Source organism: Takifugu rubripes, chromosome 14 (genome assembly GCF_901000725.2).
Source record: "Takifugu rubripes chromosome 14, fTakRub1.2, whole genome shotgun sequence".
NCBI lineage: Eukaryota > Metazoa > Chordata > Actinopteri > Tetraodontiformes > Tetraodontidae > Takifugu > Takifugu rubripes.
Window position 1 is genome coordinate 8957382 of NC_042298.1, and position 18433 is coordinate 8975814.

The 18433-nt window shown below is 43.2% G+C and overlaps 2 protein-coding genes and 1 long non-coding RNA gene across 4 annotated transcripts; 1 reads left to right on the top strand and 2 right to left on the bottom strand.

Moving 5' to 3' along the window:
• Nucleotides 1-211: 211 nt before the first annotated feature.
• Nucleotides 212-9161, bottom strand: LOC101068848 (cytoplasmic polyadenylation element-binding protein 4-like). Of its 2 annotated transcripts, XM_003970509.3 has the most exons (12): nucleotides 9025-9161; nucleotides 6981-8094; nucleotides 6810-6908; nucleotides 6207-6297; nucleotides 5655-5705; nucleotides 5146-5169; nucleotides 4632-4808; nucleotides 4466-4555; nucleotides 4273-4391; nucleotides 3528-3642; nucleotides 3226-3407; nucleotides 212-3141 (listed from the first exon to the last, which is right to left on the bottom strand). In XM_003970509.3, exons 2-12 carry the CDS (start codon nucleotides 8037-8039, stop codon nucleotides 2914-2916), a joined length of 2235 nt encoding a protein of 744 aa, XP_003970558.2. In that variant the 5' UTR covers nucleotides 8040-8094; nucleotides 9025-9161; the 3' UTR covers nucleotides 212-2913. The 2 variants fall into 2 exon arrangements, with proteins under 2 accessions (XP_003970558.2, XP_011609124.2); XM_011610822.2 differs by lacking the exon at nucleotides 5146-5169.
• On the top strand, nucleotides 8429-13133 carry LOC115252319 (uncharacterized). The gene is made up of 3 exons (XR_003890733.1): nucleotides 8429-8758; nucleotides 9101-9355; nucleotides 12999-13133. It is a non-coding gene; the product is annotated as an uncharacterized lncRNA (long non-coding RNA).
• An 852-nt stretch (nucleotides 13134-13985) lies between these two features.
• On the bottom strand, nucleotides 13986-17375 carry stc2a (stanniocalcin 2a). Its single transcript, NM_001078589.1, is given in 4 exon segments — nucleotides 13986-14343; nucleotides 14871-15082; nucleotides 15631-15773; nucleotides 17237-17375. Coding segments are annotated over 4 exon segments (852 nt in total).
• Nucleotides 17376-18433: the final 1058 nt, after the last annotated feature.

Consider the following 18433-nt stretch of genomic DNA (forward strand, 5'->3'; position numbering starts at 1 on the left):
GGGGGGGGGGGGGGGGGGGGTTAACCTAAAAATGGGGTTTTATGTATGTAGCTCTCTGGAGGAGCTGAAATAAGCTCGTCTATAAATAACTGACCTGATTCTACTTGAACCACCCAGATGTGAGAAAGTGCTGCTTCACATCAGCAGCAGCAAAGGTTGCACCAGCAAACATCTAGAAACACCAATGTTTAAATCACTAACAGTCACAGAATAACTTCCTCACAGCTGTTTTATTCATTCAACATCTCACAATACAAATACTTCAAATGAATGCATACAGTTACAAACAGTTGGCAGCAAAAGAATATGACATTAGATCTTTGTTTTACTTCAGTACTACAAACCAACTATAAAAACTGACTTCTGTACTGTAGCGCAAATTGATCAGAAAGAAAATGTAAAAATTGGAACTTGCATATAAATGTGAAATGAATGAAATCAAAAATCATACCAGGTTAAAAAAAAAAGTTAATAAATATAACCTTCCCAACATACAATTAAAAACTATTTAAATTTTGCAATCAAGTAATACTAACAGACATAATGTTTTCATCTGCAAATGTGGAGCACATTACAGCAATTAGAAAAACTAGACATCAATGAGTTTAATACGTCACCCCAAAAATATAACAAAAATCTGATCAAAATGATAGTTTTACATTTCAATTGAAAATATAGCAAAGGCTAAATACATTATCGACCTATTATATACAACTTTTTTTTTTTTTTTTTTTAAATCACAGTAGCATGGTAGTAGCAAAATAAGTAAATAAGCACAAAACTAATGTTTAAAAATAAATTCAGGTATATATTTTTTTTTCTTTGCAGACATTAGCATGAAGAACAGGAAACAAATAATGTGTAAATGACTGCATGATTTATGAGTTACATGACTTACACTGCAGAGACTCAATTCTGGAAATAAGTATTGCACATAATGGCTCAAAGTTAACTTGCAACATTAAATCACATTCAGATTATGTCCCAAAGCATGCCACATTACAAAGGGGTCAAGTGAATGAGTCTCCTGACTTCATGTCCTACCGAGTGTCCTCTACATTACAAAACGCATCCAAGTGTTGTCGTAAATTGCATAAACATCATGTCTATGTAAGGAAGGCAGACTGTCATGTAAAGAGGCTACAAGAGAGGTGATCTCAAAGGGAGAATGAACAGAAGTTTACAAAGGAACAGGGAGATCTAGTGCATTACAATAGGTCCTGCATCAACACTAGCCATATTATGTCTGTATTACATTTACGCATGCCGAGAATAAGTAGGACTTACAGGCAGTCTCAGAAAGAGGAGCTAAATATTAAAGAGATCTGGTGATAGAAGGGGAGTTTTCACATTGAACAAAGCCAAAATATTATTGATAGTTACCGACTACACCTAGGAGAGAAATATATTATATTTTCAAGACTATCAAAATGAGCATAGAAAGGTCTCATCATGCCTTAGAATCGTGTAACCGTGTTTATTAGACAGAGGATAATCCATATATGACTGGCTGTTAGCTTTTTTTTTTTTTTCTCTTTTAATCTACAGTATCACACCAATGCACCAGACAGTTTTCAGATTTTACCAGCACTTAAATATATAAAAGCTAATTGAAAATTATACCATTCATTTCCTTTTTTTTTGTTAAATTAAGTTCACCATAAATGCAGGTCTCTTAGTAACAAAAGGTACAAAATTATTTTTCACCAAGTGAAAAAAATGAGGTATTGCAAAAGGAGTCCTCCCATCTGTGGAAAAATGTGCCTAAAATGACTATTGAAAAAAATATTTAGAAAAGTAGTGCATAATAAATGTATATATGTTCATGACAAAATAATCGGCTATAAAACACTGTACAAAAATCAGCAGGCCATGTATAAAATAATATCTTTATCTCTGTGACAGCAAGTTCTAGCTACTAACATATCCAACCACAACACTTGTGATAGAAGCCCCAGTCATGAGCGTGCAGTGGTACATCATGAGGACAGCTGAGGGAAACTGTGCGTTCCTGTTAGTTTGGATTAAATTAATTCATTAATTACGTTAGCTTCCAGTGCTAATATCCCTGACAATATAGAGTGAGAAAATACTACTGCCAACACCTGAGCCCTGAGGGGCTACGTCTCGCTTTGCTGATACCCACAAACTAAAAATCCAGACAGAAAAAATAGAGAAAACTGAAAATAAAAGGTTCATTGATTATATGAGAGGATGCAACATTATCCTTGAAAAGCCTCATCTACTTTGTTGCGGTGTTTTAGGCCAATCTTTGGTTTGCCCTTTCTGCTTACAGAGTAGTCACTTTTAAACCAAGACCCAAATAATCCCACAGTAATCCCACCATGTTCTCCTGTCTGAGCGGACGACTGTGAGCTGGTGCTGTACGAGCTTCACCAACAAACTCAATCATTTAGCCATCTGAAAGGTTGTTTTTTTTTCCTACTGTTCAACTCAACCATTTTCACTCAACCTTTGGTAACCGGTTGTTCACTAATCCTGCAGGCAAAAGTAAGAAAATGCAGCAATCTTATGCTCACCCTCCTTTGTTAATATACTGATTTAGGTATGATGAGTCTCACTTAAAGTTTTTGTTACCCTTGACAACGAATGTAAGCAGCTTTGTCAGCTAACAAAAAGAAATCACAGTCAAGTCAGAAAACACCTAAATTCAAATCTAATGCATCCACATGTTCATGCATACTTAACATCGAAACAGAAATGGGATTTCACTCTTTTAGCATTTACTTCTTTCAGAAGGCCGAATTAAAAAACATAAACTAAAAAATAAATTAAGCATTTTTTTTTTTAACTTAAAAAGAAAAGTGCATTTGTTTTTCGTATTGAAGCCCGTACCCCTTCCCTGACTTTCCCCGTTCTCCCGGCCCCTCCCCGATCCTGCACCCTCTCGCCTTAGTTCCAGCGAAAGGAGATGTGTCGCGGTCGGTCCCCTCCTTCCTTCACCAGCGGCTTGTGGAACTCTCGGCCGGCCCTGGAGTGGATGGCCGCCCAGCAGTACTCGCAGTAGTACTGCAGACAGGTCACGTTGGCGCAGAAGAAAGGAGCAAACTTCCCGCCGCAGCGGGTGCCCTGGCACTCGTCACAGAGCTGGTCATCCAGGACATATGGCTTCACTTCCACCTGACACAGGCCACGGAAGAAAGAGAGAAGCGGCTAATTAATAAACACTCTGATCGGTTTTAGGATGTCACCAGCGGGACTCACCCGTTTATCGATCTCCCCGTGCTGCAGTTGAACAAATCGGGCACTAATGGCTGCTATGTAGCTTTGCTGATTGGAGAACGCCACTCGCCCAGCCCCCTTTGGATACTTGAGTTCAGGGTCGGTGTCAATGCCAGCGTAACAAACTCCCCCATACAGACGGTCCATAATCATAGCAAGCTCCACTGGAGAGGCCACACAAGAGGTGCAGTTAATAGAATCAGAACATTTATAGTCCATTCAAAGCAATGCATTTAACACACACACACACACACACACACACACACACACACACACACACACACCTGCACGTAGAGGACGAGGGACGCCTCCAACAAAGATCGTTTTTCTTGGGTCCAACGGCTGAGATCCATCCATCACAAAGTCGCTGTCATTTAGGTTCCAGGGTCGAATCTGAACCTACACACACACACACACACACACAAACACACACGTGACGCAGTCAAGAAAATGTGCTGAACGACGACATCTGTTGTAGGTCGAGGAAGTCCGAGCAGGGACTGATGCAAATGACAGTACTTAATGTGTCAAGTGTAACCATTTATGGGGTTTTAGTTACATTTTTAGGATCAAATAACCAATTAACTCTAAACCTGAATTACTTGAAAACTGGAACAAAAGTAAAGATTCCATGTTGCCTAAAGCGTGAGAATTTAGGAGTTTCTGTTGGTGACAACCAGAACAATGGAAATGGATTTGCCCCACTTTTAAGGAAACCCTCATGTCATTCATCATCATGAGAAAACATCACCTGCTGTTGCTGTGGTGACTACCAGAACATATTTATCATCATACTAAAGCACACTAATTCACTAACCAAACAATGACGGTCTCGTTTTCAGTTTAATGATGTAACTTTGAAACACGCACGCTCTCTTCTGAGCCATTATAATCATTTTTTGCTAACAGAACAGGTAAAGCAGTGCTGAAATTGCCCCGAGATACGATGAGCAGACGCACCAAGACAGGCAATGGTGTTTGCATAAAGCAAGATGGATAACGTGCATTTCAACACAGCACTGGACTTACAGGCTTGTCTTTTATGGTGGGGCTGGACACACAGAGGTACAGTTTGCCCTCCTCCTGAATGCAGGCATCGATCAGGGCCTGAACAGAGCTCTCGTCTTGAAACAGCAGGAATGCGTACCCTGAAGGACGGCCGACAGCTTATTAAACCCACTCACAGTGTGTTAGCACAAATATGCTAGCTGTTCTGACTGACCTTTGGGTGGAAAATAGGACTTGCTCTCGGCCTTGTGGGGCCAGTCAACAATCAAATGACCAAATCTGCGGAAACTGGCAGTGATTTCATCTAAAAAGATGACGAAACGGTCAGAGATCAACATCTGCTTTAGCTTCTGTGCTGCTAAAACAGCACGAGTCTTTACCTTCATCTATGTCTGGCGGCAGTCCTCCGACAAACACCTTACGAGAGAAACGCTCCACACGCTCACCGTTAAGGTGGGGGAAACAGTGGGCAGAACCAAGGCCAGCGAGCCCCTGATCACCTGACTCATCTTCACCAAAAGAGCGCTCGTCCTCCATGGGAAACAAAGACGAATGGCCTGCAGAAAATGATTACGTGAGCAGACTGACAGAACACGTTCTAACTCTTCTGAATTACAATGAGCAACAATGTGATTAGATGTGGAAAAATTAAGGACATTAAAGAAAAGCATACAAAAGCAGCCATGATTGCCATTTGGGATACCAAAGGTAAAGGAATGAGCAGAAGATTTACACGTCCTACACAAAAAAAAAAATAGGCTTGAACTTGGAGTGTAAATCAGGCAGGAGAAGTGGTGAAATGGACAGGCAAAGAGACGGACACAAAAGCAAAACCACAATGGCATAATATCAGGGTTCTTTACAGCTGGGAAGCAAAACAGTCACGGGCTTTACCTCGTCTTCTGCCATAACTTCTCGCTGCGTGTAAAACACAAAACACTCTTAAAATATCTCTCCCCCTCCAAACAGGCACAAAGTCAAACACGTGCAAAGAGGCCGGTGAGCTTCAACCAAAATGGAAGCCAGTTACAAGAAACAACTCTTCTGAATTTTCACCAAACAAAAATAATCTTAAGGGGAACTAAAAAATAAAAGCTAAACCTACAATAAATAATACAATTCACAGACAATGCGTTACCTTTCACAGAGTACTCCAGGGCATTTAAAGTAAAAGACTGATGCAAACACCACCAGCAATCCCCATAAATGATAAGAGCTAGTTTTTAAATGATAAATCGCAACTGGAAGATTGGAAATCAATGGCTCAAAAACTATAAATGTATACAACCACTTTAGTGTCCACTGACAGTTCAACCAATTGGAAAAAAATGGCGGCGGACGTTAGTTTCAAGCCTCCATTTTTTCTGCAGCACTGAGTATTTACAGGAATATCATTTGCATACCATTCATAGGAAGAGGCCCGTCTCCACCCTGATGAGGGAAGCTGTAGCGTCCTAGATAGGAGAGGGAAAAAAACAAGCCTCAGAAACAACCACAGGCCTCCAACTGAATCAGATCATTTCTTTTGCTTAGAAGCTGAATCTAAAACTATAATGATGCTGTGTTGTGATGTGTTGATGTGATGCTTTTGCATAAATAGAATAAAACCACCCACGAACATGAACGAGATAGATTAATGGAGCATGTTCATGTGACAGGTAGCAAAAAGATCTGCGACATATCGAGGAGAAGTTTCTTAGGTGGTTTTTATTTTTTTTAAATGAGCCGGCCAAAATGTGCATAATTTCACATGGGGAAATCCAAATCTTACAAATTGTGGGTTTTCTTTTTGATACTGTATTCCAAATGTCTCTTCAGCTGACTAGAAGCCAATATGGGTGTTTAAAATACCACTGTTGCTACATAATATTTGTGACCCAATATGATTCATGTTTCCTTCAAGTCAAAGTGGAGTACATGATCCCACCCTTGCAATGGTTAGTGTGGGAACAAACCTTTCAGGGAATCCTGCTCAGCCCTCATAATGTCAATCAGGGAGTTCTCCAGAGAATGCATACTGAAACTATCAAAGGATCTCGTTCTCTCCTGGAGAAAGAGGAGAAGACAACAATAAATGTCCTCAATTCCTGTGTCACCACCTCAAACAGCACATGGTACGAGATGTCTAAAGAAGTCTGCTCAAACACCAACGGCTAAATAAAAATAGATATATTAAGAAATATGTAAGAAAAGCAAGTGTGGGTGAGGACCAACTGAACACAAGGGCTTCTCAATTCAAGACAATAAAAAGGCCATGTGATGAGTGGAGTGGTCTAGATAAGAACCTCTGACACAAACTCACAGTAATCTCAATTCATCCATTTGCAAGTGTAAAGTCACATATCCTGTTTTGCACAATAGCGTGCTTATTTGCTCCATTTGTTACAGATAAGTGTGTTTAATCGGGTCAAAATCCCCCACATTGGGAAAGCAAGAGGACACATATGTCTACAATATGTTGTATGGGATAAAGTTTGTGACTGTCAGCACATCTGAATTTAGTTTGAAGAAGTATCATAACAGGACACTCCCTGATCATTAACCTGTGACATTCTCACCTGAAAAGGGTAAACACTGTCACCGCGGCTCATACCATCCTCCACCCAGGCTTTGTGATTAAAACCAGAGGTATTTCTGGGGAACTTCTGTGATGGAACCTGCGGGATAGTTTCACATTTTACTGTGGGCAATCACACCACTTGCACTGGACTTAAGGGAATTGTATCTACCTGGTTGTTGGAGAAGGACTTCTTCAGTGGGGAGATCGAGTTAAGACCTGTCATCCCACCACCTAATCCACGTCTGTATTCCCGCACCCCCTGTGTGCCTCCCCAGCCACCATAACCACCGGGGCTCCAAGAGGTGGATGTGGGGGTGGAGGGGCTCTGGTAGTTTCCCCAAGGAGAGGGAGGTTTGCTCTGAGCGGGAGTGAGGTGGGGAAGCTGGGTGAAAGGACCAGTGCGTTGGGGATGTGGTGGGAAAGAGGGCTGTGGTGGATGAGAACTAGCTTGGGAGGGCCGGTGTTGCTGTGGGAGCCCCTGGCTGTGGGGGTGGTAGTGCTGGGGGTGAGGGGTTTGAGGGTGGTGTTGGGAGAGAGGTCCAATCTGTGGGGAGAAGGTACCTCCAGCCCCAAAGCCAGGCCCAGTGTGGTGTGAAAAATTCTGGAAGAGGAGGTGAGGTCCATTAGCATTTGTGCTAGCAGGGCCAAAGAAGCCTCCTATATCTTCACCAACGATTGGAGACTGGGTGGGTGGAACAGCAGGGGACCAATTATTGAAACTGGTCAGTGAGGATGAGGAGGAAGTAGACTGTGCACAGCTTGTACCCATTCCCAGACCGTCTTGGTAGTCGAACCCAGTTAGCACCGGAGACTCGATCCTCAACTTTTCTTTCCCACCACTGCTCTCCAGAGAACCCTTCTCTAAGGTGGTCTCCTCAGGCCCTTCAAGGTCACCTAGGTTCCCCCCAGCTTCTTGATGGCCAGGAGACAGGGACTGGGGCTGGGACTGAACCTGAGACTTCTCCTGCATGTCCTGAAGGTCCAAAGCCTTGGACTTGTCAGACTCCAGAATATCATCTTGCATGTTACTGTGTTGAGCTACAGTAGGAAACAACCAGGCACTGCCCCCATTGGTGGAGCAGTTGTTACTAATAAAGGAAGGGGGGCTGGGGGGGTTTGACGGATGGTGATGGTGCTGGGGCTGTAGGTGAGGAGGGATCCTTACAGGGAAAGCAGATTTGTTACCGCTGCTGTTCTTCACTAGAACTCCAAACGCGTAGTCCCCCATTTAGGACGCACAGTAAATTTTCAGTTCACTTTTGGTTTTCACCGCCTTCTTTATCCTAAATTGTGGTTGAGAAGGAGAAAGGTGGGGGGTATAAAGCATTAGAATGTTGCTCATCAAGTTAATCTGGACTGTTTAGACAATAAATATTTTTGAAAAAGAAGGGGAAAAAAAACCCAGAAAAGCCTTGCAAACGCCACTGACTGTGCCAGTGCTGCACCCAGTCTGGTCTTGTGATGTAATCGGAGAGATAAAAATCATTGAGTCGCTTGGCCATGGGAGGCCTGGATGAAATATAATACTCGACCAGCAGACAGAAAACCACAGAAAACACCCAGCTTAACCAGGGTAGGCAGCAAGCTGTCTGTTCTGCAGGACTGACATCTCTAAAGGTCGTTACGAAGCTAGCAGCGAGCTAACAGCTGCTCCGCCACCTTCCATATGCCCCATTAATCAAGCAGATCCCAGCAGTCAGTTTTAAAGTACGTTTTGCGGTACAGCGAATCCGTGAAAGCCTGTGCTCCCTTCGGCCTCAAGGCCAAGACAATAACCCAATGATTCCCGAGTTTCAGCGACGACCTCCTCAGAAGGAACGATTTAAAAACAAGAAAATACTGATGACGTATCCTAAATGTTCTGAGTCTACAAGGTAGTTTCCTTCATCGAGCTAAGCTAGGATAATAGCCGATACCGCAAAGACGCTGTGGCATTTTCGCAAGCTGGTGAGCAGTAAATGAACACGACTATCACGTCCACGAAATTACTTAAGATATAAACGACACGGGCGAATTTCCAAGCCGTCGGTGGCTGGTTGTAATTCGTGACACATTTCGACGACCTCGTCTGTTTCGTGTCCTGTACGCTCAATGTCACAGCCCAACAATCCTTGACATAATTTTCACATAGCGAATTCACCAAACGCGACCGCGTACGCTTCTGTCGGATGTGGATGAGCATGTGTGTTGGGTGACGTGACGGGTATAGCTACCTTTACTTCGGCGTCATGACCTTATCGTTGTGCTGTTGCCATATTTTAACGTTTTCCCTTTTTCTGCATTTCCTAGGCAGCCGGTGTAAATGGTCTCTCTTCTAGATGACAGCTGGACCAGTCGGGAGACACTTCCGTCTACTAGCCCCGCCCCCTCCCACAGACAACGACCAATGTGTGTCAGGATTTCCCCAGGAAGCCCCGCCCATCCTCTAGAACCCTAGGATATTATTGGTTGATTCTGTGCAGTTTACGCCCACATGATCCATTCTCAATGAATGGCACATGTATTGACGACGCTGTCCTCCCAAATAAGGTCTACTTTAAATCGGTGAGTTATTTGCAGAGGAACACACGCCAGATCAACCGAAATGTTTTTGGACATTGTTTACAACGACCGAGACGAGATGTTTCGTACATATTTACCGTGAACATATGCAAACAAAAAACAGGAGGCCAGTATTTGCAACCATTTTGAATGCGGATGAATAAATTTGCCTAGGCAAATTGAGACTCCACCTCAGCCTATAGCAGTTGTACAGGTTTCAGATAAATAGATCTCTCCTTTTGTCAATGTTACATAGAAAACAAATTTCAGTCAACTATCAGTTTGTGATCAAGCTCCATTCTTTTGTTTCTAGTCAGTCCCTGATAGGCGCTGACTATACCATTTGATAAAATATTTGGCTGATAGAATAAAATTACATAGGATAAACATGAATTGTTAGAATAAAATAGCATAGGATCAACATGAATTCCATGATATCTGCTACTCATAGTCACTTTAGTTGTAGCACGCCACACTCCACCCTACTTTAGTTACATGTGCTGCAGGGCCTGTTGATACTGTATATATTGAGTGTCTCTATGTGTGTGTGTGTGTGTGTGTGTGTGTGTGTGTGTATATATATATACAGAGAGAGAACAAGAACATATATATAACGTAAATAGGAAGTCCATGTGTTGGACATTGCTCGCCTAATACTTCTGCATCTATACATCTATGTTTTGATTTAACACCAGGAGGATTTATCTATTAGCTGTGTGAATATGTAATACTGTTTTTAAATTCTGCTGTTTGCTGTGGGTATTTTAAGGCACGGACAAAGTCAAGCGGAGTTTGTTGTGTCGGCATTTTCTTCTCCATGAGCAACGCACTTTGCCATTCCTGTTGAAACTGAGCCTTGCTACTGGTTGAACTTATATTGTACAAGTGAAATTACTCAGTGCATGTTATAATAAACTTTAAATGTACCTGGCCATGTCTACCAAAAACTATTTGAGTATGATGATTAGTCTTGGTGGAGCTGAGCACTGGAAAGCCCTTAATCATCCAAGAAGGGTTCCTGAATGATTAATCCACGGAACGTTTCACCTAGTCATTAATTCTTAAAACTGTGATGGGTTTACTCTAGGAGGCCAGTTAACAAAGCACGAGAGGCACTATCTTGAGTTTCTCTGCTCTCTCTTTGCTGACCTCCCTCCCTCCTCTTCTTTCTGCATGTGATCTTCGCTACATTCATGTTTCAACACTAACAATGTAAGTAAGGAAATTTTGAGCACAGCCCATTGTTTGTGGGAGGGAGGAAGGTCATATGTCTGAAAGGTACTACAAATTTTCCTTCTAGGCCATGTAAATCCTTCACGCACTGAACCGGTTCACCCATGTAGCCTTGGTTATCAGCTGTTGGACTATAGTATGACAGCCACCGTGTGCAGGCATCAACGTCAGCATTACTGGTTAGTGTTGGCATGTAGCTCCCTCAGGCTTTTCCAACTGAGGACAGGGGTGGAAAAATTCTATATTGTTATGGTTGATGCATTGCTATAGGTCTGATGTTTATTCTAGGAATGATATTAATGCTGACAATTAGTTTATTCGTTTTTTTAAATCAGACATTAAACATTGAAATTTATTATAAGTTGATATAAAACATCTCTCAGCATCACTTAAAAATATGTATAGCTCCATGACAGATGGCATGACAGAATATATCATACAAAAATATTTCTTAACTGAGAATATTTATAAAACAAGATGGAATGAGGTCTCCTGTTCTATATTAAGCTGTGTGGTGTAATATATTATAACAGGAAACGTGCTTTCCTGCCAGCAAATACTGCACTCATCTACCCATTTATTTTTCCCAATTAAAGCATTTCTGGCTTCGTTTTAAGGTGTAATGTCGCCACCTAACGGTCGATATGTGCGACAACACAGCTGCACAACTTGCAAAAAGCTGATGCAGAATTTGCCAAAAGCAGCTTCACAACAGCTGAGGCGCTCGTGTCTTAGAAACTACAACATATATGTTTGCCTATTTTGCTGTGATCTTTACGGCATGTCACATTGACTGACTACCGTTTATATCGGAGTACTGTCGACTGTTAAAATGAGCCACACCATTACTCAGTCCAGAGATTTCTTTTCCCTGAAACTTTAAACACAGCCTATTCATCAGTGTCAGCAGGGAGGCAGCAAGTCAAATGAGAACAGGGTGTCTTTTAACTCATGTGCACACTTGAGACTAGTTCTCTACTCATCTGAAATTCACTGAAACTTCTCTTTTTATATATGAATATGTCACAAGACCACATGGAAGTTTTATGTTCATGTCCCAGTTCTATGATTTAATATAAATAAATAAAGAAAACTTTTACACAACAACACAACAGGTACAAAATACAGACAAACATGTTTTAATGGTAACAAAATACATCTGACTTGAAGAGTCCAAAGATATTAATAGGATTACATGCTCAATGTCTTACAGGTGGTACAAAGTTCTTGACCATGTTCCATATTTTCTTCTGTGAAAGCAGAGTCTTTGTGCTTAGCAGAGGGAAACAACGTTGTGATGGAGCATCAACAATGTAGGAAACACAGTTAGCTTTATTTTCCTCTGCACATGTCACAAGTTTTTGCTACTACGTTATTACAAAATAGCCATATCAAATCTAATGACAGAGAGCTGAAACAGATTGTCACTTGACACACAGTACATTCTCAAAAGGATTAGCTTATATCTCTTATCAGGATGTCACAGGAATCCCGACTTCCACAACAGAGTAACATAGAAAAAGGTTGAAGAAAGCTCACAGATGACTCAAACCCTTAGAGCTTATTATTGTTTCTGAATGGCTGGATAAGAAAAGCATTAGCTTACGCTGACACGTGACCTGAACCGCAAAATTCGAGCATGTATTTTCCTGCCCAAGTCACCTCCCGACGTGAGACGTTCACATCAACTGCATTTCACACAGCGTGGTCCTTTGCCTGTCCTGAAAAGGTCACAAGCCCGTGTTTGTGGCCTAAATGATGGTGAGAAGAAGAGTGAAGCAGCAGATCCTCATTTTAGGCACGTCTCATTAGCTCCACTCTCCGTCTGCCTTACTAGCATTTGGCTATAACCCAGAGGAATTCTCTGGTGGCCTCAGTAAATATAACATTAAGAATAACACCACCAGAGCCCCTGCGTGTGGACTTAACCCAGTTCCTGGCTCCTTGCTACGTTGCCTGTGGCTCTGCTGGGTAGAATACCAGGCCTTCATGTCTCTCCTTGCCTAGGTAGGAAAGTGGAGGGATGTGGGGGCTAATTTAGAGTATTCTAGAAATGTTATATCAGGTCAGATGGGGGTTCCAACTGGTCTTAAGGAGTACATGGGGAAACAGGAGCCGGTGCTACAGCGAGCTAATTAGAGGGTGCTCAATTAGAGGGTGCTGTGGTTATCTGGTGCAACACAAAATGACAATCATCCAAAGTGCAAAATCTAAGACATTTGTGGCTCAGCATTCTCAGACAACAGCTCAACATTAAATCTCCTCATGACTCTCCATCATCCACTGACTGAAATCACAGAGAAGCGGTCACTATGGAAACAACAGCATGTTTAGGCACCCTGATGTGTGCTATTACACATTTAAATGGTCGTAGCATTGAAACCTAACGGAGCGCACTCCCTTTTTCCTGCAGTTCATGGACACGTGGGTGAAGAAGCAACTCGGGGAACGTGTAACATCCGATGGTTGGGCTGTTACTTGCAAGCAAGAACACTAATGAAAATGATCGACAGCATCCATCTGTGGCCTCACCTACACCTTTTTCCTGAGGCTGCAAATGCAAAGGATGCGACGGCAACGTGTCCACGCCGAACAGAGATCCATCTTGACTTGGTTATTCCCAGATTTGCAGGAGACCGATCAGTACACGCAAGTGTCCATGCTAATAGTATTACATTTGCAGCCTCTGTAAAACAGGATTCTCACTTTAAGGAGTTTGTTGGCCGTGGGGCCATCATGCACTACAATTCCTATGTGCCAGAGCTGGACTTGAAACCTGTACAATTTGAATTTAATCATCAAGTATCTATATTTATAATACACATTCCCACGCTGACACAACAAACTGCATATGTTACATATCTACAGACCAACGCATGATGGGTGCAATAATGTGTAGATGCCAACAGATAGCACACCATATACCTTGTCATCTATAGCATATCCGTTTTGCATATTGTAGCTATATTTATACATGTTTATATAAATATAGATAAGTATATTTCTATGTACATTTTGATATTTCAACATTGCATAAACAAAAAAATAAATAGTAAAAATATAATCAAATCTTACAGTAAGTACGATTTGAGAAATGCTATATTAGAGCCACAATAGTTCTAACAGATTAAATAGTCACGATAATAATAATTACTGCATTTAAAAAAACAAAAACAAAGACAAACTCGTGGCCTAGTCTGGTATAACAGTATAAGCTACACCACAGTTACCCTGCAGGTTTACCATGTGGGACTGCTGGAATGAAGGTGGAATAAGGAGAGGAAAAGTTGGGGAATTTGTCCTTCTGCTCAGTCTCGGAATTTGTGTGTATGTATCTCTGTGTGTGTGCAAGTGTTGTTTATGAGACGCTGTAGCCAGGTCAGCCCTTTTTCCTGTGCTTTCACCTCCGGATGTTGGTGGTCTCGGGGTCTTCTCGCTCAGCGACCACCCCGGCCTCTGGACTCTGGCGACGTGGTCCTTGGCTGCGACTGCGGGGGTGAGCACTGAATCCCACCTTACCGTGCCTCTCCTTGTCTCCTTGGCGTGGCGGACGAGGGTGCTCCTGCTCGGGGTGGGAAGGCACGTGGCGGTGCTCCACAGTGGACCCAGAGGGAGAAGGGGAGAGGGAGGAGCAGAGGCTCAGGCTGTCACACAAGGCCCCCCAGTTCTGCTCGCACTGTAGACGCACGCTCCGTGTGAGTGCCTCCTTCACTTCCTCTCCGCAGCTCAAGAGAATATTAACCAGCTCTACGTATGGACTAAACAGAGACAGATTGACAACTGTAGTGGTGGATTGCGAATATAATCGAGATCGACTCTATTACTTTGTCATGAATGTGGTAACAGAACTGTGAATTGAAGAGGAGCCTCATGGCGCCCTGTGGTCTTTGTGACTGATACCCAATATCAGCTTGGATAAAAGCTAAAACCTTCAGGGCTCGTCCATCGTGGGGGTTTCTGGATTTGCTGTAGTGTCTCGCATCTGTGAGGGTTTTCATTTCTGGCAAAGCCGTGGAAATAACTAAAAAGACCTTTTTGACCAGTTATAGTCCCACATAGAGGCTAAATTTACTGCTTCCAGTAAAGGCTACATTGGGTTCTAGTAAAAGAATAAACTGACTGGCATTTTTACAAAATCGGGCCTAGAAAAATCAGTCTAATTTAGTAAAGTCTAAATGTTTTTTTGATAGTTATGATTAAAAACAGAATGCACTGGATGGACTGCAACATTGTGCATACAACAAATCACACCCCAGGGTTGTTGAACAAAAGAAAACACACTTACCCTTTAGGGAAGAGATCCTGAAAATGGATCATCTCGACCATGACAGCCACATTCTCCTTCGCAGCAGAGCACAGGTTGTGCTTCATGTAACACTCTCTCTGGAGCTGGAACACCATCTCTTTGATAGACACGCATTTCCTACTGATACAGCTGAATTTGTGCCTCAGACCATGGGCCATACACTTCAGAGCATCCTTGATGAAGGATTTCCCCTGGATGAAGCATTGAGAAACTTCAGAAGGGCGCTTGAAGTCATTCGGACCTTGAGGGTCACATATTAGCACGGGCCGCGTTAAAATCAGCACTCATTGTATGCTTCTACTGCAAGACACAGGTAATGAAATCTGACACAATATGCACTGTATTTCTCATTCTTTAGTAGATTCTGAGCAGGTCCTAAAGATATATTAAGACCAGAGTCAGTCCTTGTTTGGCAGGACTTCATCTTCTGAAATAGGAGCTAACTAGGCTTCACACCCGCCGGCTCATGAGCCGTGGTCCGACACATGCGCTTGGCTACTGAGAGGGATGCCAATATCCCAGAAGAGGAAAGGAGATTATGAGAAGTATGTATAATGACCAGCCTTCTAGGAAATGTGACAGGTTTATATGTAAGAACGATATGCAGAAGAAAGAGAATCTGTTGTTTTAGGAAGGGGGGGGGGGGGGGGGGGGGGGGGGGTAAGGGGATGGAGGGAAAGGATGAATGAACTTAATTTAAATTTACCCTTTTTTTGTTGCAAAAGAGGCACTGGCCTACCTGAGAGTCAAATTTGCCAGCGTTGTGCAAGAACGTCATGCAGATCTCCTGCAGCCCCCTTATCTCGCAGGAGTTATTCTCAAAGCACTCAAACACACCACAGCCGACATCTCCTGCACTCACCAGGCAGTGCTGGATCTCAGCTGGAAAGAGAGGACAAGGGTTGGGGGGGGGGCGGGGGTGGCGGAGGTGATGTCTGATTACCCGGTGACAAGACATGGAGCTCTAAACCGCAGCACACGGTCCGTGTGGAGGATAAACAAACATTTCCAGGAACAAAGATGTTTATCTGTGCGGTCATCAGAGAAAATTGGATTTTTTTTTTTGGTGTGTGTGTGTGGGGAAGGAGGGGGGGCAATTCCCTGCACAGGAACACATGATGACAGATATCACTATGTCATTCTGCACCGCAATCCGCACTCACTGCCTAGAATTGACATGGGATGGTGCATTGCAGATGGATGGCAAATAACTTTGGGAACATTTAAGCCAACAGCTTGCTCTCACCCGTCGCTTTACTGTTGGGACTAAAGCACAAATCAAATGCCCCTTCTTCTCACCCTCGACTGCGCGTTCGGGGGGATTACGTTTCACTCAAACCGTTGCCCCCCTCAAATAATGTGATTTCTGGCACGAAGTGTGCGTCATCTAATTTTAAAAAGCCGCGTTGGCCACATGCAAACATGAAGATTATTAGAAATCACGCCTGACAACAAAGAGCCTCTGTCGCGGGCAGCAAGCGGGAGGAGGGAGAAGGGGAAGAACTACTTGGGGTGTATGCGCTGAGTTGAACTTCGGTGCGCAGGAAAAGTGAGCCCCTGTCAGCAGCGCTTGTTTTGGCATCGCGGGAATGTGCCTGGATCGTACGAGCTTGGCCGCGACATGCATTGAATTACGCAGCAGCGTTACCAGAATCGCTGCTGTCAAACCAGCGCCGGAGTTTTCCCCTCGATGCTTTGTTTTCCCAGCGCGGAGGCAAGATAAGAGTTATGCTGTAATATTTTGACACAGTCTCGCGCGGTGTCGCGCACGTCATGCGTCATGTGGGTGTTAAAGAAATACACATTTATGCCAAAGGGCAAGCGTCCCGACGCTTTAGTGCTATTTGGAACAATTGCATCGGTTTTTCGAAGAGGTTTGGAAGCTAAATTCTCCGTGAAGAACGATGAGATGCATAAAACTTGCGGTCTGCAGCGATGGCACCACTGCACAGGCCCACTGCTCTACTAACCTGCCGGATCACACATATTCCGCAGTCTTATAAGGACACAACCCTTTAACGGAGGCGACAGCAGGATTATCTCATAAATAACTTATCGACATTTCCCGTCCATACGTGGCACGCACGCACATCTATGCGCACGGCCGCAAATATCTATTAATAGTTTACTAACACATTGGGATTCTGTCGGCACGTATTTAGAAGATATCGGGTTTCTGATTGGTGATCCCTGATGTTTAAAAAACTCCGGAATGCTCCGGAATCTCTCGGCTGTTCTTCACCAGCCTCAGAAACACGTGTACGAACAAACGTCGGCTGTATGTGCGACCGCCTGCACCAGCCGACAATCCACATATTTGTAGCACACTGGCACACATCTCCTACCTGTGTTCTGCAGAGAGAGGCGTCCTTTCTGAATCGCGGGCTTCTCCGGCAGGCTGTCGTAGATATCAATGTTGTCAGATCCCACTACTTGCTCCAGCACCGAAAAAAACAGCAGCGCCGCGGCCAGTTTGACCAGCATTGCGTCCTCGGCAGTGCGCTTCCGTTCCCAACAAAGATCCGGCAACGTTCGGCTGTGTATGTGCCTGCGTGTGTTGTGTGTGCGCGTGTATGTGTGTGAGGGTTCACCTTGGAACAGTGATCAGCGCAGCTGCGCCTCGGTGCCTTATAAGCAGCTGTGGGACTTAATGCATGAGCAGGAGGAGATGCTGCCTATATTTCTCAGAGCCCCGGGTGTCAATTTGGATGAAGGAGTAAAGCAGGTGTTGTCTGTTGGGGCTTCACGACCAATCAGAGACGCAGACATCCACATCCAAGGTTTTAGGGGAGTGTCCAATAAAAGTCCCCTTTTCGCAATAAAACTGGCGCCATAAAGCAAGATTCATGACTAAGTTGACTGTGACAGCAGTTTTTTTTTATTCACAAACCAAATCAACAAAAGCCCTATGATGTCACATTTGAACCTTAAGTTCCATATACAGTAGACATTATTACAATCTTTCCAGTTTTTTTCCTCATATTATAGGTTTACAGTTCCAGCTTGGTGCTATAAGCAGCGGGAGGAAATACCATAAAATACCAACTCACCATTACACTTAAGAAAATTGAAGCATATAATGTCAAAACACCACTAAGTGCTCCTGCTCCCAATGTTTACAAAATCCACGGAATTCTGAGGAAAAACCTCCAATATGCTATGTAGTAAATATTCAATGGGATTCATGGTGTTCTTTAAACGTACTTCTGAATCTCATGGTAATGCACTCAAATGGTAAAAATGCTATTATTGCAGTCATGCTGTCATAACAAAATTCAGATCAAGCAATCCAAATTTTTCCTTGAGCTGAGCAAAACATGCGAATGTGAAGAGTTCTCTCATAGTTTAGACTGAGACAATCCACTACAACAACAGCAGCTTGGAACAGAGGAACAGAGCTGACGCATTTGGACACGTTTAAGTAATATTTGTCATAATACAGGAGATACACAACGTTTCTGCAGTCAGATACCAGGTCATAGGTGTCTTTGCAGCGGAATCCAGCCAAGACTTTCTGTGTCTTTAGACATCCAAGCTACTTG